Source organism: Emys orbicularis, chromosome 13 (genome assembly GCF_028017835.1).
Source record: "Emys orbicularis isolate rEmyOrb1 chromosome 13, rEmyOrb1.hap1, whole genome shotgun sequence".
In the NCBI taxonomy this organism is placed as follows: Eukaryota; Metazoa; Chordata; order Testudines; family Emydidae; genus Emys; species Emys orbicularis.
This window is the reverse complement of record NC_088695.1, coordinates 50,049,557-50,076,154: the sequence shown is the minus strand read 5'-3', so window position 1 is coordinate 50,076,154 and position 26,598 is coordinate 50,049,557. Positions and strand designations below refer to the sequence as shown.

At 63.1% G+C, this 26,598-nt stretch overlaps 3 protein-coding genes across 3 annotated transcripts; 2 read left to right on the top strand and 1 right to left on the bottom strand.

The window, feature by feature from the left end:
• The first annotated feature begins 1,564 nt into the window (after positions 1-1,564).
• On the top strand, positions 1,565-8,053 carry AFMID (arylformamidase). The gene is made up of 11 exons (XM_065416195.1): positions 1,565-1,594; positions 2,833-2,923; positions 3,593-3,697; positions 3,822-3,870; positions 4,140-4,225; positions 4,305-4,377; positions 4,779-4,876; positions 5,542-5,620; positions 6,097-6,268; positions 7,573-7,677; positions 8,024-8,053. Exons 1-11 carry the CDS (start codon positions 1,565-1,567, stop codon positions 8,051-8,053), a joined length of 918 nt encoding a protein of 305 aa, XP_065272267.1.
• A 4,566-nt stretch (positions 8,054-12,619) lies between these two features.
• Positions 12,620-19,512, top strand: TMEM235 (transmembrane protein 235). Its single transcript, XM_065415338.1, has 4 exons — positions 12,620-12,806; positions 15,437-15,517; positions 15,850-15,987; positions 19,280-19,512. Exons 1-4 carry the CDS (start codon positions 12,620-12,622, stop codon positions 19,510-19,512), a joined length of 639 nt encoding a protein of 212 aa, XP_065271410.1.
• A 2,108-nt stretch (positions 19,513-21,620) lies between these two features.
• LOC135887288 (uncharacterized) lies at positions 21,621-25,995 on the bottom strand. The gene is made up of 7 exons (XM_065415040.1): positions 25,929-25,995; positions 25,204-25,287; positions 24,468-24,556; positions 23,301-23,486; positions 22,751-22,888; positions 22,375-22,567; positions 21,621-21,928 (listed from the first exon to the last, which is right to left on the bottom strand). Exons 1-7 carry the CDS (start codon positions 25,993-25,995, stop codon positions 21,621-21,623), a joined length of 1,065 nt encoding a protein of 354 aa, XP_065271112.1.
• Positions 25,996-26,598: the final 603 nt, after the last annotated feature.

Genomic DNA, 26,598 nt, shown 5'->3' with positions numbered 1-26,598 from the left:
TCCCAGCCTCGGACCCCCCCGCGGTTCCCCCAGGATCCCAGCCTCGGATCCCCCCCCGGTTCCCCCAGGATCCCAGCCTCACCCCCCCGGTCCTCCCAGGATCCCAGCCTCGGACCCCCCCTCGGTTCCCCCCGGATCCCAGCCTCGGACCCCCCCCGGTTCCCCCAGGATCCCAGCCTCGGACCCCGCCCCTCCGTTGCCCCCAGGATCCCAGCCTCGGACCCCCCCCCCCGCGGTTCCCCCAGGATCCCAGCCTCGGACCCCCCGGTTCCCCCAGGATTCCAGCCTCGGACACCCCCCCGTGCCCCCCAGGATCCCAGCCTCGCCCCCCCGGTCCTCCCAGGATCCCAGCCTCGGACCCCCCCCCCCGGTTCCCCCCAGGATCCCAGCCTCGGACCCCCCCGCGGTTCCCCCAGGATCCCAGCCTCGGATCCCCCCCCGGTTCCCCCAGGATCCCAGCCTCGGACCCCCCCGCGTTTCCCCCAGGATCCCAGCCTCGGATCCCCCCCCGGTTCCCCCAGGATCCCAGCCTCGCCCCCCCGTTCCCCCAGGATCCCAGCCTCGGACCCCCCCCCCCACCCGGTTCTCCCAGGATCCCAGCCTCGGACACCCCCCGTGCCCCCCAGGATCCCAGCCTCACCCCCCCGGTCCTCCCAGGATCCCAGCCTCGGACCCCCTCCCCGGTTCCCCCCAGGATCCCAGCCTCGGACCCCCCCCCTCGGTTCCCCCCGGATCCCAGCCTCGGACCCCCCCGGTCCCCCCAGGATCCCAGCCTCGGACCCCCCCGCGGTTCCCCCAGGATCCCAGCCTCGGAGCCCCCCGGTCCCCCCAGGATCCCAGCCTCGGACCCCCCCGCGGTTCCCCCAGGATCCCAGCCTCGGAGCCCCCCGGTCCCCCCAGGATCCCAGCCTCGGACCCCCCCCCCCCGGTTCCCCCCAGGATCCCAGGTCCTGAGAAGCTCTGTTCCCAGCGGAGCCTCGCAAGCCAGACTCGCGGTACCTGTCACCGGGGGTGGACGGAAAAGAGCCGGGAAGAGCCCGTGTGTGTGACCTGCCCCGAGTCCCCGCAAGGCACAGGAGGGGAGGGCGGGGTGCAGGGATCGGGGAGGGGGGTGATACAAACCAAGTAGAAGGAACAAGGTCTTTGTTATCTGGACGCTTAGCCGCTCTGGGGGAGGGGCTGTCTACACTGGGGAGCTGCCCAAAGGGGTCAGGGCTGGGCCAGTCCCGTGTCCGAGAGCAGGAGCAGGTCCAGGGAACACGGAGGACAACGATGGAATAACCTGTCCACGGGGAAGTTTCTTCCTGCCCCGTCTGCTCCGCTGTCTCCGAGCTGGGGACGGGGGAAGCAGGAGGCAGGGCAGGCATCTGCGGAACTCGTATTTCGGTGAGTCCCGCTGCACTTTCCTGAGCTTGGCACCGGCTGCGGGGGGGCGGGCGGGGGGTGTCCCACAATCCCTCCGCCCCCAGAACAGCCAATGGGGACCAGGCCAGCCCCGGCACGCGTTGGTTTGCGCTGGTCACATGCAGAGACAGCGCCTGTGCGGGTCGCAGTGAGCCTGGACATGGGGAAGTGGCGAGACATGACAAAGGAGGTAAGGGGAGAGGGGACTACAAGGGGGTGGGGGTGGCGGTGGCGGGAGGCTGCGGACTAGAGTATCCTGGAGGAGGAAGGGTAATTAGGAGCGACTTTGTCTTTGTGACTCCTTGTCCCTCTACTCTCAGGACATGGAGATCAAAGTCCAGGGAGCCTCATTTGGAACAGCTCAGTTATTATCTTTGGGACTGAAACCACTGGTGGTGTATAACCTTCTCCTCCCAGCTTTGCCAGTGCCCCTCAGTCCCAGCCTGCAACTCCCTGGTCCCTGTTATTCCAGCCCTAGGCTCCCTCTCTCTCTCTCCCCTCTTCCGATGTCTCTCAATCCCAACCCATTGTCCCCCTGCCATTCCAGCCCTGGGCTCCCCTCACACATAGAGCTCTACCAATGCCCCTCAATTCCGACCCACAGTCCTCGGCTATTCTAGCGTGAACACTGGTTTAAGACTCACATCACACAACATCAATAGCTGGAGATTGTTAATGCTGGGAGCCACGTACACATTCTGTTTGCCTTTTCTGTGGGTGTGTTGCTGGCACAGATGCCCGAGGACCGCAACAGGAGTTCGTTGCCCGGTGTGCTTCGCGCCAATAAACACACCGGGGTGGAGAAACAATCAAAGGTTTATTTGAGATCTCAAAGTGGTGCAAGGAGACAGGCAAGTCTCAAATCAAGCACCCCAGAACAAAACATTTTCTCTCTTCTTATACTTTTCACAACTAAGCCCTCCCTTCTCTCCCCCTGTATCACCCCCCCCCACTCCCCCTCCCTTCTCTACCGAAGACATGTTTATACATTTAAGCCGTTAAGTCATTCTAGGGCTATAAATCTAGCTTGTTAGTAACATTCCTCTAAACAATCATTTGGTTCTATTTACTCCTAGTTTACCACCCCTCCTCCAGCTAGAAACATGCAAACCTCACCATTATTGCTTAGGACCTGGTTATAAGCAAGGTTGTAATAGGTAACTGGTTATTTACACATTCCAATTCCTGTCCTTGGCTCTTGAGGCCGATTAGAGTTAAACATGGAAGGACAGAGTTCAAACATGGAAGAACTCTGGTTCATATATATAGGCCTAATGACGTCATCAGGTGGATCCTGCTCTGTCCCTCTCTCCAGTCCCAGAAACACCAGCTTTGTAGGACCAGAAACTCATCTGAAGGCAAGAAGATAAAAATCTAGCTGTGCTGGCCCCATTGTGTGTGTCTGGATTTGTGGTGTGTTCCCTGCAGGAGCTAGAGAAGCAGTATGCCCCGAGCCGGTGGTCTCACCGCATGGACAAGGAGGTTGTGATAGAGGCCCATGTCAGGGCGGTGACTGAAGGTAAAGGGCCAGCAGGTTTTGCCAGGGGATAAGCTTCCCACAGAGCAAAGGGTGGAGAAATGGATGCAGATGTGACACATACTGTGCAGAGAGATTTCAGAGTAGCAGCCGTGTTAGTCTGTATCCGCAAAAAGAACAGGAGTACTTGTGGCACCTTAGAGACTAAAGCATCTCAGATGCAGAGAGTAGCGTATAGCACTGCTGAGAGCTGGGGGGCGCTGGCAGGTTACTAGGTGAGCGTCCAGACCCAGACTTCTCCCTGTGCTCTGCCTGCTCTGTTCTATTTGTTTGATGATGCTTGTGCTTGGATTCTGTGCGACACAAATCCAAAGACAGCCCCAACCCCAAAGAGTTGGCAGAGAAGAGAAAGAGACCCCCATGGCAGGACCCACTAATCACTCAAACAGGGTGACTTGGGGCCTTTGTTTGTAAATTACCAACTCCCTTGTGGGCCCCACAGAAGCAGGTGGGGATTTAAGAGGGTTTGGACTGCAGGGTGGTGGCTTGGCAAAGGGGGATGCAGTGCCGGAGAGCTGACCAGAAACAGACGGGCTCCCAGGTCAGAGCTGAGAGACAAAGTCTGGGAGCCAGGGAGGGGTGAGGGGGCTGCTTGCCTGCTGCACCATGGAGCAGCCAGTGTATGTGGTTTGTCCTTCATTTCTCTCACAGGCACCCGGAGGGCCCAGGCCACCATGCAGACCCTGCTGCATGTCCCTTATGGGGGCAGTGATGGGGAGAAACTGGACATTTACTTACCCACAGATCCCTCTGGAGGTAAATGGGGAGAGGCGGGGGAGTGGGATGAAAGCAAGAGGAGCTGGGAGAACAGGGAGTGGGGAAGTGGAGGGAACATGCAGCGCGCCTTGCCTGCCAGGTTACCCTTTGTTGTTCCTTGCAGCCTTCCCACTCGTCCTGTACATCCACGGTGGATACTGGCAGTTTTTAAGGTGAGGCAAGTCCTTTTCAGGGAGTTATTTGTGGGCGGGGGGACCTGTGTGAGGGGCTCAGCCTTAGCCCCAGAACTTCCTCCTCAGGAGTAAAAAGAGTTGAAGCTAGGCCTGTCCTGGGTGCTGCAGGTCCAACAGGCAGATAATCGCCGCCCTTGGAGCATCCCTGTGGCTGGCCCTGTCTCGGGAGGTGCTTTGGGCGCAGGGGAGCTGCTCGGCTACATCCCAAGCAGTTGAGCATGTGACTCACCAGTGTTTCTCTTCCCCAGTAAGGAGGTGTCGGGCTTTATAGCGCCCCCTCTGGTGACACAGGGCATTGCGGTGGTGGCGGTTGGCTATGATGTGGTTCCGAAAGGTAAGAGGTGCCAGAAGTGGGAACAGCATCTCCTCTCCTTGGCCCTGTGGCCCCTCCTCACTTTGTGCTCTCTGCCTAGGCCATCTGGATGTGATGGTGGCGCAGGTGCGGCGCAGCGTGGCCTTCATTGTGCAGCAGTATTCAAAGATCAGGTAGGGCAGCGAATAGCTCTTGGGCACTTGTTCTGTTGTCCCTGCCAACCTGCAGGGCCCACGGCAGGAGGAGGCCACGTCAAGGCAGATCACGCTGAAGGCATTTCACACAGCATTCGGGAACTGTGGTAGTGAGTACGTGTGGATGGACCCTGAGGAGTAGGAGTCTGGAGACATGCACTACTGTACCCTCCTCTCGGTGGGGTGGGGGACTGGAGCAGATGAGAACTAATCCGGCTCTTCTGACCCCACTGCTAGGAATGGTGCCACCTTCATACTCTGACTCTGTCAGGCTGTGCAGACTCCTCCATTCCAAAGGGGAGCCCCACAGCTGGGTGTGCAGACACCAGTCCCCTAACTCCCTGCTCACAGCTCCTTCTGTCTACCCTCGCCCTGTCTAGCGGAGTTTACCTGTGTGGACACTCAGCAGGGGCTCACCTGGCAGCCATGGTGCTCTCAACTGACTGGGAGGAGTACGGAGTGACACCAGACATAAAAGGTAGCGCCTGGTTTCCCCAGGGACCCTCACCACCCTTCCCCTGTGCTCCATGCCCCATAAAGCAGGGTTTGCTCATTTGATTGGCTCATTGAATCATGATGCATTACACCCCTTTCCACTCCAGCCCCGTGGCTCTGTTCTGCTGAGAGGTGAAGAGAGCAGTGTTTCCGTGTTCCAAAGCGGCATATAATGCAATGGACTCTGCCTGGCAGCCTCCTTTGCCCAGGTCTGTAGTGTGGTAGCACCGAGCGGCCAGGGCCCCATAGTACCAGGCACTGTACGAACATGTAATCAATTGTCTCTGCCCCAGGAATCTTTCTGTTTATGTGTGAGACTGGAGACCACATGGGGATACAACAAACAGACAGTGGGAGCATGAGGGAACCACAGTGTGTCTCTGTCTCTACGCTCCCAGGTGCCATCTCTCCCTCCAGGTCTGAGTGTGCAGTGTCCTCCAGAGCATGCTTACTGGCGCGGCCCTGCCGTGGCCTTCCGGGGTAGGTGTCTCACCCTGCCCTGAGCAGTGACCTGGGAAAACTGCGGTGAGGTACAGGCCAGAGAGGAAATTTCCCCTACGCTGGGGAATGGGGCAGGCTGCTGTGAGCCGTAGGGTCCCACAAGCCAGGTGAGGCCCTCACACAGATTAGGGTGTTTTTATTTTCCAGGAGCTTTTCTAGTGAGTGGAGTCTACGACCTCGAACCCATCATGCACACCTCCGTGAACAACCTGCTCCATATGAGCCGGTGAGCGCCCTGGGGTCCAGAGCCAACACGCCCTTCAGTGAGACAGCCATGGAACTCACGATCAGGAACACACAGGCAGCTTGCCCCTGCCTGCATGGCCCCTTGTCCCTGTACCCCCTGCCCATGTGTGTCCACCATATCATGCATTCCCCTGCTCCAGCCCACACGCACACACTCTGCCAATACAGCCTGCACCTGCCCCCTTCTAACACGCGGGCAGTACACTGCAGTCCGTGGACACAAACCTGGGTACGTGCGCACTCCTTGTATGCACAGGCTGTGCACACCCTGCTCCCGCCTACACATCCTGGGTGTGCATACTCAGCCCCTTCCCAGGCACACACAGGCAGTACAGGTATGCGGTGTGCAGTGTGAACATGAGGACTGGCTTCCCCTGTGCCCAGAGGAAAGTTCTTCCCCACCATAGCGGGGTGACAGGCTGTGCTTGCTGCCCCAGCCCTGCTCCTCCCCTGCAGGTCTGACTGCTCTGCAGTGACACTGTCTCTACCCAGGGAGGTCGCTTGGAGGAACAGCCCCGTCCTAGGCGTGACAGCAGCGACGCCTGCCAGGAAGGCCTGTGAGGTGCTGATCGCTGTGGCCCAACACGACTCGCCAGAATTCCACAGACAATCCCAAGAGTATTTCCAGGTGCTGCTCCCAGCAGCCCCATCGTCTTTACTGTTTCACGCCCGTGTGTGTGCATCTGCGTGCGTGCAAAGGGAAGTCAGCGGCAGGACCCCACCCCAACTCACTAGACTCTTTCCACCCTTGCTTGCAGGTGTCCCAGGATATTAGAGACATAAGGAGTGAGATAATATCTTTTATGGGACCAGCATCTGTTGGTGAGGTAGACCAGACCTGAAGAAGAGCTCTGTGCAGCTCAGATGCTTGTCTCTCTCCCCAGCAGGACGTGGTCCCATAAAAGATTTTACCTTACCCACCTTGTTTCTCTTTGCACCCTTGCTACATGGCACCCAGCTGGAAACCTCTCTGGGGTCTCCTGTCCCTAAGGAGCTGGGGCTTTGGCTGTGCCCTGGCTGGTCACTTCCTGCACCCCTAGATTTTCCCTAAAGGTCTGTGCAATGGTGTGGAGAAGCGCTGGCTGGCTAGGGCAGGATGGGTTTAGCAAGGTACTGTGGACACAAGTAGTTGGACTGGCCCTGCCTGAGCTGGAGCCCTTGAGGTAACCACTAATTGGCGGCAGGTTCAAGCCAGGGGTTCCCGAATACAGGGAGAAGGCCTCTAGCCAGGGCTGAAGGTAGCCTAGGCGGAGCTACCCAGGGGCAGCCAGAGCAGGAGGGGATTTGTTCAGCTTAGAGAGCTGTGCTGGCCCCCAGGGGCATTTGCTTTCCACCCCTTCCTTTAGTGGGGGTGACTGCCTGGAAGAGGTGCACTTTGCAGGCTGTCCCACTTCAGGCCTGGCTTTCCTTCCAGCTTATAAGCTAAGCAGGTTCTGGTGGGGCCAGAGCTTGGATGGGAGACTGCAAGAGCTGGACCAGACAGCAAAGAGCAAGGAACCTGATCCCGGAGGGTGGTGGGATGCTCTGTGCTGCCATTTGCCTCTTGGCAGAACGGCCCAGAATGACTCTCATGCAGCAGGGGGACCCGTTGCTTAGTGCTGCCTGGACCCCCCTCAGCCTCCCATCCAAGTGATGACTCAGCGGGGCTCACGGGAGATGGAGGCGTATAACAGGAGACTGCCTCTCCCACCGCAGTGCGGGATCCAGCACAGAGGCGAACTCCCCAGGGGGTTGGTGTTGGGGGGGACATGGGGCTAGTTTCTGTGATGGGCCTGTTTATTCAGGGAGAGGATGCCCCATTTGCTCCAGGTGGGAGCTCTTGGGGCAGGGCTGCTGCTGCTTCCTCCCATCTCCCTCACCCTGGTGCCTGGCTCCTGTGGGGAGGAGCAGCCACCTCCTCTCTGAAGTGCTTGGTCTTTCTCTTCCCTCCAGGCCTTGCGCTTAGCTGGCTGGAGAGTCTCTCTGCTGGACATTGCTGACACGGATCACTTTGACGTCATTGAGAAGTTATCCCAGGGGGGCTATATCCTGACTCAGGTAGGTGGGTTCCCTGTGGGCACTAGGGCACCAGAGCTCTTGTGGGCTTGGCTCGGAGTTGGAGACCACCAGCCAAGATCAGCTTGGCCAGGGGGAGGCTGCCTCCTAGAGCTAGTGCCACCTGGCGATTCCAATACTGGTCTGTGCCTCAGCTGTGTCAGAGCCTGGTGCTGGGGCCGGGCTCTGCTCATTAGCAAAGCTGGTCAGTGTGTGGTCACCACTCGACAAAGAGCAAGGGATGGGGGGAAGCTGAGCGACTCCTTTCTCCTGCTCACAGACACCCGCTGCAGCGAGCAAGGCCCAGCCGCCTGTTGTTTACGGGGATTCTTGTTCCTTAACATTTCAGGTGATTTTGAACATGATTTCAAGAGCTTGATTTGAAAGTGATGGGAGCAAAATGGAGGCTGCAAACCACAGTCCCACTGGCAGTCAGTCAGTGCCTGGTCCCCGTCTGACTGGGGCAAGACTAGCATCTCCCTTGTGCAGCCCTGTCAGAAGTGCCCCGGCTGCTTGGGACAGACCGTTGCCTTTTCTGCCCCTCCCTGTCTATCTAGTTCCAGTTCTGTGCAATCCCTGATGCTGCCTGGAACAGGGAAGGGCCAACTCTAGTGGGGCCTATTAGAATATTCCCAATGGTGCCAGTGGTTCTTGTGCCCGGTGTGCTGGGCACATCACCCTTGTCACGCAGGCTGATGCCTGGCTGCAGCGTACTGGCCAGACAGTCCAGTGGGGCTCTCCCTGGCTGTCTGGCTCCACTGTGGGTTTGCCCCTCACAGTTTCCCTGGAACTGGTTCTTGTGAATATTAAATAAAATCTGAACATAAATAACAGCTGCTGCTTTCGTATAAACCTCTCTCCTGGGGAAATGGCCTTGTCATAAATCCATGAGTGCAGGCAAGACACTATTACTGTATAAATCAACTGCTCCATCTCCTCCAAACCCACAGAGCTCTCGCAGCTGAGCGAAGAGATTTCCCATTGCTGGCAGTAGTGGCAGAACCTGTACCCAGTACTCTGCAGGAGGCCTAGCCATTAGGTAACTGCCCACAGAGCACCAGGCCAAGTCCCTTCTCTGCTGCTGCAGCACAGCAAAGGGGACTTAAAGCTGCACTAAAGTGGCCACTGGGGATTTCCTTGGCATATGGCAAGGCCTCGGCGGTACAAGGTTGGTATAGCAGACTGTGTCACCTGCTTCTCCCCTCCCCCCCCCGCATAGGATATGGGAGGGACGTGGCTGGCATGTGCTGTGCTCCGGTGATCACCTGGTATAGGCAACCATGGGGCTGCTCTAACTTGCTCCAGGGCCCAAACCAGCTCCTGTTGCTTCCTGGTGGAAAGGTGAATAATGTTACCTTTGCCCCCTCTCTTCTCAAGTGAGCTGAGTGAAGCCTCGATGTGTGTAGGACTCTAGTTCACAGTATATTAGAGCCTGCTCTGGTCAGCGGGGGGGTACTGGTGCCCCACCGCCCCGGATCTGGCTGTTTCGTTTGGTTTACGCCCCACCTGCGTGAGGCTCCAGCTGGGTGCAGTGCTTCCTCCGGCCTGGGAGCCTCGTGCCACCACTCTCCTGACAATCACTGGCAGTTTCACCATGAGGACTGTTTGATTCCCTGATGACAGGGGCCATGGCAGGAAAAGGGAGTTTGTGTGACTAGGACCCTGTCCCCCGCACGCTGCTGTCCCCGCAGTGCCTTGTACTACTGCCCACGTCAGCACTGGCTACATCCATCGCTCCCCCTGGAATTAGTAGTGCCCAGGCCAGAATGTGTCAACCCATCTCCTCCTTGGGTTACTGCCCCCTTTGCACCAACGCACCCTCAACACCGACCCCTTGACTGCCCACCCCTGTGGGTCCAACACCCCGCAGTGCCTGTCCCCGCAGCCCGTGGCTAGTTTCTCTCTCATGCCTTCTTCATGCACAAGGCTCTATCCCCTGGAACAGCCCCAAAGGGGAGGAACAAACGTGGCCTTGCCAAAGACCAGAGACATCGCCCAGGCTACTGTGCACAGCCGCTCCTGCTGCCATGACTGCACCTGGCCTGAGAGCACCGCCTGCTGCTTGGTCTGTCCCCTTAGCCCCTCCCCTCCTGTTCTTGTCACGGGGCAGGAGAGACTGGGCCCACCCCCTGTGTGAGATCCTACCCGCTTGTGGGGACCCCCAGCCTCTTACACCACTCACCATCACCTCTACCCTGGAACAGGTGAGAATAGGGATCCCCCAACCCCATGGAGCTGTTCCCAGAGAAGACTGGGGCAGCATCTCTGGGCAGGGCCGGATTAACCTTTTGTGGGCCTGGTGCCAAACATATTTGTGGGCCCCATGGAGGCAATGGAGCATGGCCTGGGGGGGTCAGTCCCCAGAGCAAGGGGCCAGCCAGAGGCAATGGGGCATGGCAGGGCAGGGGCGGCTCCGCCCAGCCCAGTGTGAGGGCACTATTTACAGACCAGCAGTTGCCAGACACACAGTGGCATGCCCGGCCCTGTGCTGCCAGCATACCCCTTTCCCTTGGGAGTGGGCCTGTGCTGTGCCACACAGCCACCCCCTGACGCCCAGCGCCCCCTGACTCCCTATGGCCAGAGCCCCCCCCCCGAACCACCCACAAATGCACAGCGCCCTGCACAACACCACCCTGCCCACGCCCCACCACAACTGCCCAGCACCCCCATAGAACCCCCAATCCCTAGTGCCCCAACACACACAGATCCTCCCAGCCCCTTCACAGCCCAGCACCCCCCCATGCGCCCCACAGACCCACTCCCCCAAGCCCTGCCTCCCGGACGCACTCACCGGCCCTGCTGAGGGGCGACTGCCAGGGTGAGCTGGCAGCACAGCCAGGGCCAGTCCCAGGGCCAGGAATCGCTCCGGCGCCTCGGCAATGGCGCAATCAGCCAGGCCAGGACCTGCCCCGGCCGGGAGCCCTCAAGACGCACTTGCTTGGAGGGGCTCAGCCAAGCTCCGCGCCACTGTTCTCCCCCACACCTGGCTGAGACTAGCCAAGCTTCTGCACCAGGGGAGACCTGGCTCAGCTCCGGGGAGACAGGCAGGAGTCCCTCAGGTGGTGGAAGCAGAGACTGCCTGGAGCCAGAGGTGCACTTGGGTCTGGCATGGGGGCAGAGAGGAGCCGGCGTGTGGGGTCGGGGGGCAGAGAGGAGCCCTTGGCCAGACGGTCGTCTGGCCAAGAGGAGCAAGTGGTGGGCAGGGGGAGCCAGTGGGGGCTCGGGGCGCAGTGCAAGTGGAGCAGGCTGGGTCCCCTTCTGTACATGGGCCCGACTCCATGGAGCCGCTGGAGCCAGGGGCGGCTCTATGTATTTTGCTGCCCCAAGCACGGCAGTCAGGCAGCCTTTGGTGGCATGCCTGCGGGAGGTCCGCCAGTCCCGTGCCTTCGGCGTCCCCGCCGCCAAATTGCCACCGAAACCGCGGGACCGGCAGACCTCTTGCAGGCATGCCACCAAAGGCTGCCTGACTGCCGCCCTCATGGTGACTGGCAGGCCACCCCCCGCGGCTTGCCGCCCCAGGCACGCGCTTGGTGCGCTGGTGCCTGGAGCCGCCCCTGGCTGGAGCCATTGTAAACCCGGGGCTGTCTCTGGGTGCCCCCAAGGCAGTTGAGATGGGGCTGCAGGGGATCATATCCAGGAGGCTCCTGTACTGTCATCAACTCTTAAGATGTTTGATGTTTTTCCTAAAGCCCCAGCTCCTAGAGTCCTGGGATTGGGTGAGGATCTCAGCTTCCATTCAAAAGAAATGTAAGTGTCCATTCTGGGGGAGAGATCTGGGGGGGGGGGGGGGGGTGGAGAAAAGTTTTAAAACGTGACCCACGAGTATCCTGAGAGCCGGGAGATGGAGAAAATGAGCCAAGCTTGTGATCTGGAGGGTGAGGGGAACACTTGGAGTTGCCAACCCTGCCTCTGGCACCCCTCTCCTGGGAACCCCTCTGTGCACCCCCCATCCCAAGGAGTCTGGGGGCCCTGGCTGGAGGAGAGTTCGGGGCTCTCTGCTCCAGAGGGGCCCAGCTGGGTTTATTTCTGCCCCAGCCAGCATGGGCCAGACCTAGATAATATTTGGTCCTGCCTTGAGTGCAGGCACTAGAATCGATGACCTAGGCTCTGAGGTCCCTTCCAGTGCTACCCTCCTCTGCAGGGAGCCCGGGTACCCCCAGGGTCACAGCCCCTTTTGTCCCTGCAGTGGGGTGCCGGTCCGACTGGCTGTTCCCCCCCCACACCCCCAAACAGCAGAGCGCTGGCAGCCGTTCCAGCCCCAGGCCCTGGCAGGGGAAGCGGCTGTCCGGGCTCTGCTCCAATGCCCCGAGCTGCCAGAGGCTGCCGGGCGCTGCATAGCTCCGGCCCGCGGGGAGAGGGGCGCCAAGGCCACTTTCTGCGGCTCCCCCAGCTCCGGCCCGGCCTGCCCCATGAGCGGCAGGCGGGGACTCGCGCCCAGCTCACGGCCCGGGGAGAGCAGCCGGCAGCGCCGCGCCCAGGCCCGATGCGGAGGGATGGGCACACGCCGGAGTCCGCAGTCCGGGCGCTCCATGCCTACGGCGGGGGGTCCCGTGTCCACAGCACGTGCGCCTTGCGCGGGGTCCCGTGAACCGGGGCCAAGGGGTCGCAGCCCGCGGAGCCGAGCCGAGGGGCCCTTTCTCGCGGGGGATCACAGCCTCCGAGCGGGCATCGGCTTCGGGGGTGCGAAGCGCTTGGCTCAGGCTGCGCCCAGGGTCAGCGCCCCCCGGTCTGCACGGCCCTGCCCCGGCCCCAGTGCGAGCCCACGCCCGGGGAGGGCGGGCACAGCGACCCTGCCGGGGGAGCCGCGGTGCCAGGCTCCAGGATGCCGGAGGGGGGCGCACGGACCCCTGCTCCCCAAAGCACCCGGGCTGTGCGGCCGGAGGCTGGGTGAGGGGCGGCGCGGCTGGTCCGGCGGCGCAGGCGGCAGCAGCGAGGTCGGGCGGGGATGGGGATGGGGCCAGGCGCGGTGCCCGCGGGCGCCCTGTGCCTGGGCGCTGCGCTCAGCGGCATCCTCAGCTTCGGGCTCCTGGCCGTGGCCATCGGGTCGGACTATTGGTACGTGCTGCGGGTGGAGCCGACGCGGGACCCGGAGCCGCTCAGCTCCCACTCCGGGCTCTGGCGGGTCTGCGAAGGTAACCGGCGCCGGGACCCCGCCGTCGGGTCGGGCACCCCCATCCTGCCAGCCCGGGTTCCCGCCGGGGCCCCCCATTTATCGCCGCTTCATCAGCCTCCTCCCGGGCTCCCGCGCCTCCGGGCGTTGAGGCAGCCGGGGGCCGGCGCTGCCGTGAGCTTCCCCTGGAGCAGTGACCCTGAACCCCCGCGCCCGTGCGCTCCCGGCACCCCGCGGGGTGTGTGCAGCGAACCTGCCTCGCCCTTCAGTGCCAGCTGGGCGGGGGGCCCTCGGCTTCTTCCCGCCCCCCTTGGCTCCCCGGCCCCGCTGTCAGCAGCTGCGGAGCAGACACGCGGGGAGCTCCCTGTTGCGCTCCCCTCCCGACACCCCTGTCCGGGGGAAGCCCCCTGCCCAGGGCCGCAGAACGCGGCTCGCCCCCCGGTTTCCGTGCGCGTCTGCAGTCCGGAGCCTTGCGGCGAGAGGTGAGGAGCTACCCGGGGCGCCTGGTTCCGGGGGCAGTACGGGGGGGGAGGGCGGCTGAGAGCCACTGTAACCCTGTACAGGATAGAAACCACTTCCAGCCAGGCGGTGCTGCAGCATTCCTAGCTCCAGCGCCTGTGGCAGGGGGCAGCGCTCAGCCGGTCTCCCCCGTGCCAGCATCTCCTGCCCTGAGCCTGGTCCAGGAGGCAGCAGCTGCTGGTTTAATTGCTGATAATTATCTGGGTTAGTCACTGCCCCCCCTTCCAGCGTTTTGCTCCCCAGTAGTTCAGACGCCAGCCTGGGACTGTAGCCTGGATTCTCTGCTCCCACCACAGCCCTGGTGACCTTGGACCCGTCACCGTGTCCTGCACCTGGTGCACCACAGCACTGTCCTGCTGTCCTGTGGTGATGGGTGGGCAGCTAAGCGCTTGGCTAGAGGGGCTGAGCACAGTCCTGGGAGGCTGTCCTCTCTTGGGCCCCAGGAAGGGAAGTGACCAGCTGCTGGGGCCTCTCCAGTTGTAATGTCCCTGTCTCGGTCGCTCCTGGGGGCATGGAGCCTGGCAGGGGTTGTGGGGAGGGGCTGTGCCCAGGGGAAGATCTCTCCCACTGCTTGCCAGGATTGGGGGGGTGGGCTGGCAGGAGCAGCCCCCACTGGTGAGGGTGGCTTGTTAGAACAGCCCAGCGGAGCCAGCACTTTGCTGCACTCTGGATCAGGGCTGCTGGTTCGCAGATCTTGCATTGCAATTACTTGGTGTCTCATTGCTGTACCCGGAGCAGGCGCTGTCACAGGGGCTGCTGCTAACTGGATCCTTTCCCTGTTCCCCCCCCTCCAGGGCTCCTGTCGGTTTGCAGGGCGCTGTGCCCCCAGCCAGGCAGGTCAGAGGGCCCCTTCGTGCTGCCTTTCATTCCAACGGGCCCCAGGCCAGACCTCCCTGCATAGCCGAGGGCCTGTGGGAATTGGCCCTGTGCCTGGGGTCTTGTTATTGGCAGCTGCTTCTCAGGGGGGGCCTGAGAGGTTCATTAACGACTGTCCCATGTGGTGCAGCGTTTTCCGCTCCCAGGCACTGCTGCTCTGTGGGGTCCTGGTGGCTGGAGTTTCTGCTTCTCAATGTGCCACTTCAACGGCTGGAGCCTGACACTACATTCTCCACAGACACACTTGCGGGTGCTGGGTTTGCACTGAGCTCTCCTGCAGGACCCATGCCTTGCCTGGGAGCTGTGCCCTGCCACCCAGGGTGGTCTGGTGCCCAGGGATTAGGGTGACCAGATGTCCCGATTTTATAGGGACAGTCCCGATATTTGGGTTTTTTTCTTATACAGGTGCCAATTACCCCCCACCCCCGTCCCGATTTTTCACACTTGCTGTCTGGTCACCCTACCAGGGATTGGGCTGCATGGGGTCCCCATCTTCCTGTTAACGCCTCCTGTGGCGTGCACAGAGCCCTGGCTCAGCCTCAGACAGGGCCTGTGGCTTCGGGACCAGAACCCAGAACCCAGGCCTGCAGCTGCTCTCAGGACATGGGGCAGACAGGAGGGAGGGATTTCAGTACCTGCAGTGGGAGCGAGCCCTGCTTCGGGGCAGGCGGAGGCATGACTGGCATGTACAGAACTGCCCTGGGGAGTTCCCAGCTCTGCCCTGGGGCAGAGGCGTCCATGGGGCTCCCAGCGAGAATGCCACGAGAGGGGGTTTCCTGTTGCCACAGGGGCAGGAAGGCTCCATAAAGGCTTGAGGGGTGGGTGGGTGCATGGGGCTCTCTGCTGTTCCTCCAGAGAGAAGGGCCGCTGGCTAACACAGAACTAACAGTAGCAGGTCCCCCCCTCCCCATCCCAGCCAGGTGCAGGAGGCCCCAGCTCCCACATCTGTACCCCAGCCCTGAGCTCCCACTGAGCTGAGCAATGCCACCCACATGGGGAGCTTTCGACTCACTAGTGAAATTGTCCCCTTAGCCCCAACGCCCATCCCTGGCTTGTCCCCCAGCAGATCCCCATGGATGTTGGGGTCCCTGCCCTGGGGGCTGTAAATCCTCCATAGAGGCCCCTCACCCCCACTTCCATAGATTTGAAGCAGATGAAACCGTTAGGATGGTCTCGTCTGGCCTCCTGTATAACACAGGCCAGAGGACCCCCCTTACGTCCCGGCTGGGGGCTGGTTTATTTTCTCCTCCTTTCCAGGCAGGAACGTCTGCATCCCACTGATCGACCCATTTGGGAGCGAAACCCAAGAGGTGCCCGCATCACTGCAGCATCTGATCTGTGAGTCGCCCTGGCCCCCAGGAGGGACGCTGTCCCTGGCTTGCTCACAGGGGGGAGGGGTGCCCAATGTGCTGCTCCGCTGGGGGCCTCTGCTCAGGACACCCACACTCAGGTGTCTCTGTGCTGGGTCCCTGCATGGGCTGCGGGGAGGGGAGAGGGACGGGGCTGGGATGGGGGCCAGTGCCCAGTGCAAGGTCTGGAACAGTTGAGGCTCATCCTTCCTGGTGGGCACAGAGCAGGGCCGGGACCTGTGTTGCTGCTGCTCCCGTCTCAGCAGCCTGAAGCCCGGGCATGTGCGGCCGCCGGAGGTCATCTCACTGTGTCCTTGGCAGGCATGCACCGGGCCTTCGTGGTCTTGCTGCCACTCAGCCTCATCCTCCTCGTCTTCGGCTGGATCTGTGGCGTTGTCAGCTCCTTGGCACAAAGCTGCCAGCTGCTGCTCTTCACAGGCGGCTACTTCCTGCTGGGAGGTGAGTGGCTGCAGCCGGCGGGCGTGGGCAACGTGGGGGGGGTGCTCTCTCTCGGGGGCTCAGTCCCTGCAGAGAGCAGCCAGGGGCCCAGGGGCTGAGGCAGCCCAGCCATTGGGGACGGGCTGTTGAGCTGCCGAGGCTGCCCTGGGTTTTCGGCCATCTCCCGTCGTCGCACTCGCTGCTCAGGGGTTCCACCACTGGGGTCCTGCCCAGCTCCAGGCCCTGCTGCCCCGTGCTGGCGCGGGCGCAACACAGGTCCTGCTTTCACTGGCACAGACGAAGCTGAAGGCGATTTGATAGTGCCCTGCCTCTGGCCCTGGGTCCTGTCCTTGCTGCTGCTGGGGATGTGGGGCTGGGGAGAGAATTGCAGTGCGGGGGCTGGGGGGCTCCCTGAGCAGAGAGCTACAGACCCCTGCCCAATACAGGCCACCATGGAGCCACACTGCCCCTGCCACTGCCCCAAGGAAACGGCTGCAAAGTGACCCTGAGCTCACTGGGAGCTCTGTTCCCAGGCGCTGGGTAACGGGCAGGACCCCTGCAGCCCTGGGTGGGGGAGGGGCTCTGCGAGAGGTGGTGGCATGTTGCTCTTTACCCCGTTGTGGCTCACAGGGCCCCCTTTGCGCTAGGCGCTGTACAAATAGAACCAGAGTCCTGAGCACTGACTGGCTCTTGCTGGTGGGAGTTCAGGTTTTCAGCTTGAGCAGGAGAGAAGCCTGCAGCCCCTGATGGGGGCGGGGCTGGTTTGGGGTCTAGCAGGATTGGCTCAGTCGGAATGTTTATGGGCTGTAACCTCTCCTGTCCGCACTCCTGCCGCCTATCAGGGCTAAGCTACACCCGTGGGGCCAGCGTGGGGCCAGGGCCAGCTGCCTGGTTCTCTGCCGGTGGTTGGGGCCGAGTTCTGAGTTGCCCAGTCCTGCCCCCACCTCTCACAGGGAGCAGCTGCCCAGCCTCTAAACTAAGCACATTTTGAATTGTCCCTTGGCCCCATCCTCGCATCGGATTCATGGTGGGCGAGGGAGGGGCACCTGCTGGCTGAGGTGAAGGTGGGGGGTTGGGGCTGGGGCCCCCCTTTCCTTGCTGAGGGGAAGGAACAGCCTCACCTGGGGAGACATGCAGAGACAGACCAGTGTGGGCCTGTGTTGCCCTGGCACTGGGGGGGACAGAGACCGGGGGAGCTGGATGCAGGCCGAGAGCCTGGGGCAGGACTGGCCTCTTCACCCCCTCACTGTTAGTGGCTCTCTTTGCCCCTGGCCTGGGTTGTCTGTGCCTCCCTGCCTATCCCTGGTTTCTCCTCCACCCCACGTGCCAGTGGCCAGGGCCCTCTCGCTCCAGGCTGGCTGGGGGTGACAGTTCTGGCTGGGTCTGCTCCTCGCTGGTTGCGCTGCAGGGGAGGCAGGATTTTATTCTGCACTGGTCCGGGCCCCTCTGTGGCCAAAGGAGAGTAAATAACCAAGAGGCTTTTTGCTTTGAGGGCAGCAACGTGCCAGGTCTACAACCCAGGGCTGTGCAGTGAGCGGCGTCAGGCGAGAGCGCTGGGGTCGAGGCTGAGCGCTAGATTGCACGCTTGGTACCAGAGGCATGGTGCTTTGTGGCTGCTCCCTGCCGTGTGACCTGTGGGGGGGCAGCTCTCCCTGGGCCTGGCTGCTCTGTGCTCTCTAGGGACCAGACCACATCAGGATCCCAGGGCAGGGAGCTCTGTAAAGCTGCCAGTGCCTCTGCTGGGAAATCTCCTCCCCACCCCATTGGTGGTGCTGTGCCTGGAGCAGCCAGGACTGCTATGTGCTGGCGAGGTGGGTGGGGGGGCCACGCCAGAGCCGGGGGTGATGTATAGGGTCTCACTGGAACCCCTGGAAGCCAGACACCTCCCACTTCTGTTTGCTGAGCTCCCTGTCGCTCAATATGAATATGAAGCACATAGCAATTCCTGCCTGACCCTGAAACCCAGCTGGGGCCAGGGGTGACTGGGGATGGCCAGGGAATCTCTTCCATTTGTCACCAGCTCAGCTGTGACTGATTTGCTGCCAGGTAGCAGCTGCCAAGTGGCCAGAGAGGAGCAACTTAGGTGCCACTTTGAGCATTATTCGAGATTCGCTCCATGGCCCGGTTCTGTGCCATGGGGAGCGTCGGCTGCATTCCCTCACTCTGCCCTTTGAATCCCACCTGGTCCCGGGCTCTTCTCTGGAGCTTGTGTTCAGAGGGACAGGCCCTGTGGGTGTCCCAGGCACCCCCACCCCTCGGATGCGACTGATGATGGGAGAGCCAGTCACGTGGTACTGGGGGCAGAGGCAAAGCTGCCAGGAGTTCTGCAGCGTGGGCTGTTGACCCCCCCCCCCCCCAGCGCTGTCTCCACACATCGACCCAGGGCGATGAGTTCTCTCGTTCACCAGGACGTGTCTGCCCCCATCGCTGGGGCAGCTGAACTGCAGTCTGTTACGGGGGGCTGCTCCCCCCCTGCAGCAGGGCAGGGCCCCCCCATAGTGCAGACAGGAACCGAGGCTCCGTCATGCAGTCACCTCGGCCGAGCCCCCAGGTTCGCTTTGGCTGGCAGCAGCTGCTCTGCAAAGCCACACACCAGGCGCTGCGGCCTCACTGGTGCCATGCCACCCGTGGGGTCCCCAGAACGTCCAGGGACGTATCCCAGGGCTCATTGTGCTGCAGAAAGCTGAGCTGCTCTAGGCTTCCCTCCCAGTGCATTGGGGGAGAACTGTCAGTGCTTCTGGGCACACGGGGACCCATACAAAGGGGCTGGAGTGGGGTAGCTGCAGCCTCTCGGCAGGCGGCTGGCTGCAAGATGTGCTGGGGGCAGCTAAGCCAGCATGTCTCATATGCGGCCACCAGGACTTTTCTGCAGCCACGACAGTCTCCTGAGCAGAGATGGGGGCAAAGCAGCCGCCGCCGCTGTGGCTCCTGGATGCGCCGCCTCGGTGTTTGCTGGCACTGCCAGCAGGGATCAGTGCCCTGCACCACACAGCCCCCCCAGGAGCTCTGGGCCGACGTGGGGCTGATGTGCATGGTGCCGAAGGAACCCAGAACTCCGCAGCAGCTGGTGAGTTCCCAACCCACCTTCCTGGGGGTGGTGGTGGGGCTCGGACAAATGGTCAGAGCGGCCACCAGTGAGAGTTGGGGGCTGCACTGTGAGGCCACCAAAACCGTTCCCCCTGGTCCCAGCACCTGGGCACAGCTACACCCGTTGTGCTGCTGCCATGGCACCAGACTGGCCCAGTAGCCGCTGTGGTGGACCCAGTCGGGGCCCCAGGCCAGCACCGAGCCCTGTTGTCTCTGCCTCTCGCAGGCCTGCTGACTCTGACCGGGATCAGCGTCTACATCAGCTACTCGGGGGCGGCCTTCGCCGAGACCGTCCGCATGTACAACCAGCAGCACTTTGACCATGTCCGCGTCAGCTTTGGCTGGTCCATGGCACTGGCCTGGCTCTCCTTCAGCTCTGAGGTACTGGCTGGCTCCCTCCTCCTCCTCGCTGCCCGGCTCCTCAGCCTGCAGCAAGCCACACGCTCTGTGGCCATCTGAGCCACAGGGAGATGGGCAGGGACACCCCAGCACTCTGCTGCCTGCAGCCTCTTTGGGACTGACCTTTCTGCCACCCCGTGCCCCACGCACCCAGCTGCAGGCCCCCTGCATTGCAGCCCCTGCTGCTGGGAGGGAAGCGGGTAGGGGGCAGAGGCTAAAGCCCCACAGCAGCAGGTCCCTCCACCCCCTGGTGCTGCTGGCTGCAGCCTGGATTCCCTGAGTTCTTGGGGCTGGGCCTGGCCGCCGGCTCCCCTCAATCCAATGGAGCCTGGCTATGATGGAGGCCAGCCTGTTAGAGAGGACCTGCACCCTCCCCACACAGAGCCAGCCGGCTGCAGGGAGGAGGATGGGGACAAGGGGAGCACAGGGCAGATGGCTGCTGCACCATGCTCAGACATGGCTTGTGGAAGACCTGGAGAGGAGCAGGGAAGCCCATCAGACCAGTGCCAAGCCTGGGGTGAAGGAAGCAGCGCCAAGGGGCAGTCAGCCCCAGCCTGAGGCTTTTCTGCTTGCAGCCTGCCACAGCCCCCTGCTGCTACTGCTTCAGCTGCCCTCCCATTGCCAGAGCACCTGGCCTCCTGTCTGTCCTGCCTCTGCCCAGCCTCTGTCCCAATAAAAGGCTCCTCTGATTCCATAGTCAGCATCTGTCTGTCGTTGGAGCCTCCCAGGCCCCAGGCTACCACAACCCCTGGGGGCTGAAAGAGCTGGAAGCCCGGCTGCCGCCTGGCACAGCCTTGCCACCACCCCTCTGCACCAGGGGCTGCTGCAGTCCTGCCTTGTCTGCCCTCCCTGAGTGTCCCCACGTGCTGGCTCTCCCTGGGAAGGAGCCAGGCTGAGCATCACCCCGAACCCCTCTCTGCATGCCCCGTCCCCCGCTGCAGTGCAGGCTGGGAGCGAGGCCAGGCGCAGTGGCGTCTCCTGTGGAGGAAACTGAATGTCTGCAGCCAGGCTGCAGTGCTGCTCCTGAAGGCCCTGGGGCTCAGGTTGTGCTTGTCACCAAGAGCTCCCAGGCCAGGGGCTGGGCCGCTCTGGGGCTGGGATCTCCGCACAGAACAGCTGGGGCCCTGCACAAATATAGCTTTAGCAGACAAACCCCTGAGCCAGGCCAGGGGCTTGTTCTTTATTTAGCCGTAGGGAAGCAGAGCAGCCTCTGCACGGCTCCAGGCACCTTGACATCAACCCACAACTGCAGCCCAGCAGCAGGACCAGGAACTGCAGAGACTCCATCGTGGGCTGCCCCAGCCCGGCCCCCTTCAGCCTCCCCTGCAAGCCCCCATAGCCCAGGGCTCTCAGCATGCCCCCAAGGGGGGCTACTTCACAGCAAGTTCCAGGGGCTCCGGACCCGCCTGGGGAATGCCCTGCCAGCCACCCCCTCGCATATCACTGGGGCCCAGCACAGCATGGGCAGGGTCAATCCTCCGGCAGGGTCATAACCAACCCCTTGAACTCGGCCCAGAGCCCACGGGCAGACCGCGCCGATCCAGGGGCATGGGGGCACGGGCGCCCAGGAGGCACAGCGGGATTCAGTGCCTGAAGGAAGCTGCCCAGCTGGCACCGGAGGGGACATGGCTGCCAGCTCCAGCAACCAACGGGGGCAAACCTGCTGGGCCAGCAAAGGCCCTGAGCTCCGCAGGCTGCACCAGCACTTCCAGCCCTGCAGCCTCACAACAGGCTCCAGGGTCTAGATCCTCCCACGGTCCCTTGAACCCTAGAGCAGTTGGGTCATGCTGCCCTGTGTGCATGGACCATAGCGCACATCCCTATGGGCAGGAATCCCGCAGCTCCCGGCCTTGCCCCCTCGCCCGCTGCACCCTAGATTGTGGGATAGCTCCAGAGGCATTGTGGGAAGAGGGGCCAAGGCCCTGAGTCAGCTGGCAGCAGCACTGCAGCCACAGGGGTCACTGGCCTGCTCCCGTGTTTGGAGCTGTGAGCAGCTTCGGGCTGGGCCGGTGGAGTGTAGACAGGCGAGCAGAGGGCTGGGCAGGGTGGGCCCCCGGCTGGCGCTGGGATGTTCGCTCTGGCTTGGCAGCCCGGGGCTCCAAAGGGCAGCCAGCAGCAGAGGCAGGAGTCCTCTCCTGTCTGGCCTGGGCGCACCCCTCCTGCCTGCTCTAGGGTGCAGCACCTCGCTCTCGCCAGCACTGCTCGGCCACAAATTTCAGCTTGTTGGCTGCCAGCTGGGTGTCCTGTGCGGAGACGTCACAGTGCCAGACGGCCCGCAGGGAGCGCGCGGCCCACGGGAACAGCCGCACGCTGACAGCACGCCCCGTCTCAGCCACCTCCTCCTCGCTCACTGCCTGCATGCACTCACACAGCTTCTCAGGGGACAGCCAGGGGACAGCCACCTTCACCAGCACCATGTTGGTCTCCACGGCCGAGGGGTCGACGGAGCAGATGGGCGAGCCAAGCTCCCAGACGCCTGGGGGTGAAGGACACACGTCTGTACTAGCGCCAGGCTCGCCCCCAATGGCGCAGAGGGACTCTGCAGCTCCTGGGGTAAAACAGCGAGGGGCCCATCCCTCCTCTGCTCACAGGAGATGGGGCCGGGGAGCTACCAGGTTCCCCTTTTGACCCTCCTGGGAGCCCCTAGCTGGATCACCCCCCTCCCAGGGCAGGCAAACGCCACAGCCTTTCTGTGCCCAGGCTGAGCTCCCGCGACGTGCCCTGAGGGGCACAGAGGCGGATGGGGCCAGGACGTCAGGGTTATCCCTGACTGAACTGGGCCAACCTCAGCTCCCCTGAGCCAGGGACAATGTGTCCTGGGGTCCTGCCGGCAGGGTCCAGCCCACTGCCTCCTGGCCCTGCTGCACGGACACCCTCTCCCACACCTCGGCCTCGCTTCTGGAGCAGGGCACCTGCAGGCACCTTGGGCGAAGCTGCGGGCATTGCCGTGGTCTCTCTGCAGTGTCTCCTCCATGCGCTCCAGCCCTACACGGGCAGCTGCCGCCAGCACTCCTGCCTGGCGCATCCCTCCACCAAGCAGCTTCCGCATGCGCCAGGCCTCTGCCACGAACTCTCTGCACCCAGCAACCAGCGCCCCGGCCGGGGCACCCAGCCCCTGCACTGCCAAGAGAGGGAGTCAGAGACGGCCCCCAAGGGGCCTCCCATCCCCACTCCTAGGTATCAGCTGCCTGCCCAGAGTGGGCTCCGCCGGGAGCTGCCTCATGCCCCTCCCAGCTGGCCCTAGAGGAACCTGCCCCCTGGTGCTGTCACCTTTCCTGCACCCCGTCTCCGGACACACCTTGGAGAAGCAGAGGGAGACGGAGTCGCAGTGCTGGGTGATCTGAGCTGGGGTGACGCCTTGGGCCACGGCTGCGTTCATCAGCCGTGCCCCGTCCATGTGGATGTGCAGCCCGTAGCGGTCAGCAAGCAGGCGCACCTGGAGTGGAGGAACATGGTGAAGCAGCTGGATGGGGAGCCCCAGAGAGCTGCCAGAGGCTGGACTCAGGGGCCCACCGCCAGGCTGCGGGTCTGTGGAACCTGCTGCCTCGCCCCGCCCTCAACACCCAGCCCAGCCCCTCGGTCTCAGATAGGGCCCTGCCTGTGGGGCTGAGCACGCGTGGGTGGCTGCACCCCTGTGATATGGGGCGCAGAGGGCAGTTGGCCCAGCCGCTCGGGGTTAGCAGGCGGGGCAGGAGTTGGCTCTTGAACCAGTAGACCAGGACCCCAGATGGCGCTTTGGGGCTGAGGCCAGGGCCGGTAGTGCCACCCCCCAGGAACCCTCTCATGCCAGCTCCAGGAGGCAGGCAGCTGAGAACAGCACACTCGTGTCACTGGCCTGCGAGACGCACCTCCCTGAGGTAGGCAAGGGGGAGCACCCGGCCCCCTGCAGAGCTGTGGGTGTTCTCCAGGCAGACGAGCACTGAGCGAGGGTGGTACCGGCTGCCATAGCCCGCACGGACTGTCGACTCCAGCTCGTCGAGGTCCAAGGTGCCCTCTGGCAGATCCTGTAGCACCTGGGAATGGACCCCCGCTACCTGTGCCCGGGACAGCATGGTGAGTGTGGGCAGGCCCGCAGGCACCCAAAGCCATGCTCCGCCCCAGCGAGCCATGTTCACCAGCGTGGGAAAGAAACATCTGACCATTGCTCACTTCCAAATATAACACCCAGGTGTCCCTGCCCCACCCTGTCATACCCCCACTACATCTCCACCCCACACCTCCCCCCATCTGTCCCAGCCCAGGGTGTTCCCGGGACTCCTGGGCTCAGCACTTGCACCCTGCTGCTACCCGCAATGGCCTGGGCCCTCCTGCCCAGCTCTGCCAGGGGCTGATGCTGCCGAGCGTGTCACCCCAGCGAGGGGCTGAGCCCTGGGTTTGCACAGAACCAGCCCCAGGACAGCTCATTTAATAACAAGCCAAGAAAAGCCTGAGCCTCGGTAAAGGCCTGAAGCAGCAGAGGCCGAGGGAGTAGGGCAGGGGACAGCCGGGCACCCCGGGGCGGGGGAACAGTTCCTCGGGCAAAGCCTGGCAGGGAATTCTTTCCCCCACGGTTGCTGCTGCGAGCGGCCACAGGGGGCAGCAGCTGGCCAGGATACACAGGCCTGCTGTGACCAGCTTGAGAACGTGGGCAGTGCTGCCCCCCTGTGGGCCCGTCCCACACCCCCTCCACTAGAGATACCTGCCCCCCTTCGTGTTAGAGCGATGGGGCAGGGCAAGGCCTCGGGCTCCACGTGCAGCAGCCACACGGGATTTGTTTCTGAGATTCGGGCCCTGCTCAGGACAGACACGCTGTGTGTGCATGGCCCTGCCCAGGTGGTGATCACGTGAGACACCCCCGGGGCCATGCAGAGACAGGGGATGCTCCTCATACATCCCTTGGCCCTTCCCTCCATGCCAGGACAGGCTCAGAACCGGACCCACCCATTCCAGCCCATCCAAAGCTGTCCTGGGGCAGTGCCCCGGGGTTTCCTCAGCCGGGGGAGGGTGCCCGAGCCAGGCCGAAGCGCACCGCATACCTGAGCAACCCCTCCCTGTTCGAAGACGTGCAGATGGGCCTCCCTCCCGACGAGCAGCTGAGCCCCCCTGCGCTGGCAGTGGCACATCACTGGGACAAGAGAGGGCGGCAGTGAAGCGGGACAGGAGGGGGAGGGGTGGAGGCCTTGGCAGACAGACTGGGGGGAGCACATCAGGAGCAGTTCTGGGTGGCAGAGCTGTGTGGGGCACAAAGCAGCAGGGCTCTGGCCCCATAGACAGAGCAGATTGTGGGCCAAGCAGGGGCTGCTTTGGCGTTCCCCTTCGCCAAGATGGGTCTCTTGGGGAGCGGCTGCCACAAAACCCAGCTGCTGACTGAGCCCCTGGGGCCAGGGACTGGCTACCCCCTCCCTCGGCCACTGGAAACAGTCCAGGCTGCCCCTGAACAACTGGGGCTTGCCTTGCCCCCCACAGCACCCCCTGCTGGGACAGAAATAGCTGGGAGCTTCCCCCCGCCCCACCATCAGTGCTCCCGCCCAGCTCCCCACAGCACCTCCTGCTGGACAGGCTGGGGCGGGAGTAGCTGGGGGCTCCCCCCACAGTTGGCGCTCCCGGTTCCCCACAGCACCCCCTGCTGGGAGAGGCTGGGGCTGCAGCTTTAATTCAGCAGACACACACACACTTCCCAGCCCAGTGGCAGGCAATAGCCACTTGCCCAGCCCTGCAGGTGGCTCGTAGCCAGCCAGCGCTGTGCTGGTCTGCCCACCCCACGGCACTCACCAGCAATGAGGTTTGCCATGGTCGACGTTGGTACAAACAAAGCCTCCTCCATTCCTAGGAACTGGGCGGCCAAGCGCTGGAGCTCTGCATGGAAAGAGTCACAGGTGTGTGGGGGAAGGGGGGGCTTTCGTTAGCACTTGGGGTGGCATGGGAACAAGCGCAAGACAGGCAGCAATGTGCCCTTCACTGCAGCATGTGGGGCAGCTCACAGAATCCGTGAGCCTTTCTGGGGGGAGGAGGGGTACAGGCACCAGGGCACAGAGCAGGGGATTCCTGCTACACTGGAGCCCTCCAGTGCATTGACCCCTGCTGCCCTTGCAGGTGATCTGCTCGGGGTCAGTGGGTCCCTGCCCCAGCCCTGGCAGGAGAAGGGGGGGGCTGGGCAATTGTTCTGTTCACAACCAGACTTTGAAAGTGTACCCAGAAGCCCCTGCAGAGGCAGCATCCGCCCAGCTGATGTGTGGAGGAGGGGAGCCCGAGTTCACAGCCCCATGGGGGTCTGTTCCTGGAAGCTGATGCTCGGCCCCCTTGCCCTCCCCCGGCCCCTCCTCGCCGTGCGGTTCCATTGTGGGCTCCCCACAGCTGCTGCCACTTTCTTGCCCTGCTTGTGACCCACTCAATGGCTCCCTGGCTCTGAGTGGGGGGTGTCCCAGCCTCAGGGAAGAGAGGTCCATCAGTGCCCAGCCAAGGGGCACAGTGACCACAGCACCACCCCCGGGCCTCACCATTGACTGTCGGGTCCTCCCCATAGTCGTCATCCCCCACCTCGGCCTGGGCCATGGCCTGTCTCATCGCCGCGCTGGGCCTGGTCACCGTGTCGCTGCGCAGATCCACCACGTGGGGCTGGGCCCCCCAGCTGCTCGGGGCTGGGGCGGGAGAGCACAACCAGCTTGGACAAGAATAGACAGGCACAGGCTAGGCAATGTCTGTGATGGCCTGGCTGGGCCAGCCCACCGCACCCCTCTGCCCCCGTCTGCACCCCTCTGCCCTGCTCCCCGCCTGGGCCCCTCCTCCCCTCACCCCTCTGCCCTGCTCCCCGCCTGGGCCCCTCCCCCCCGCACCCCTCTGCCCTGCTCCCCGCCTGGGCCCCTCCTCCCCTCCCCCTCTGCCCTGCTCCCCGCCTGGGCCCCTCCTCCCCTCACCCCTCTGCCCTGCTCCCCGCCTGGGCCCCTCCCCTCCGCTCCCCTCTGCCCTGCTCCCCGCCTGGGCCCCTCCCCTCCGCACCCCTCTGCCCTGCTCCCCGCCTGGGCCCCGCCTTCCCTCCCCCCCCACACACCCCTCTGCCCTGCTCCCCGCCTGGGCCCCTCCTCCCCTTCCCCCCGCACCCTTCTGCCCTGCTCCCCGCCTGGGCCCCTCCCCCCCGTACCCCTCTGCCCTCCTCCCCTTCCCCCCGCA

Bases quoted from the DNA above. Each gene is read 5' to 3' on its own strand.
- TMEM235 (XM_065415338.1), top strand. From the start codon at position 12,620: ATGGGGATGGGGCCAGGCGCGGTGCCCGCGGGCGCCCTGTGCCTGGGC. The intron at 12,807-15,436 runs GTAACCGGCGCC...CCTCCTTTCCAG, and splicing joins GCTCTGGCGGGTCTGCGAAG to GCAGGAACGTCTGCATCCCA. The intron at 15,988-19,279 runs GTGAGTGGCTGC...TGCCTCTCGCAG, and splicing joins CGGCTACTTCCTGCTGGGAG to GCCTGCTGACTCTGACCGGG.
- AFMID (XM_065416195.1), top strand. From the start codon at position 1,565: ATGGGGAAGTGGCGAGACATGACAAAGGAG. The intron at 1,595-2,832 runs GTAAGGGGAGAG...TGTTCCCTGCAG, and splicing joins GGCGAGACATGACAAAGGAG to GAGCTAGAGAAGCAGTATGC. The intron at 5,621-6,096 runs GTGAGCGCCCTG...CCTCCCCTGCAG, and splicing joins AACCTGCTCCATATGAGCCG to GTCTGACTGCTCTGCAGTGA.
- LOC135887288 (XM_065415040.1), bottom strand. From the start codon at position 25,995: ATGAGACAGGCCATGGCCCAGGCCGAGGTGGGGGATGACGACTATGGG. The intron at 24,557-25,203 runs GTGAGTGCCGTG...CTCTTGTCCCAG, and splicing joins CATGGCAAACCTCATTGCTG to TGATGTGCCACTGCCAGCGC. The intron at 21,929-22,374 runs GTGCCTGCAGGT...CTTCACCCCCAG, and splicing joins TGCCCGCAGCTTCGCCCAAG to GCGTCTGGGAGCTTGGCTCG.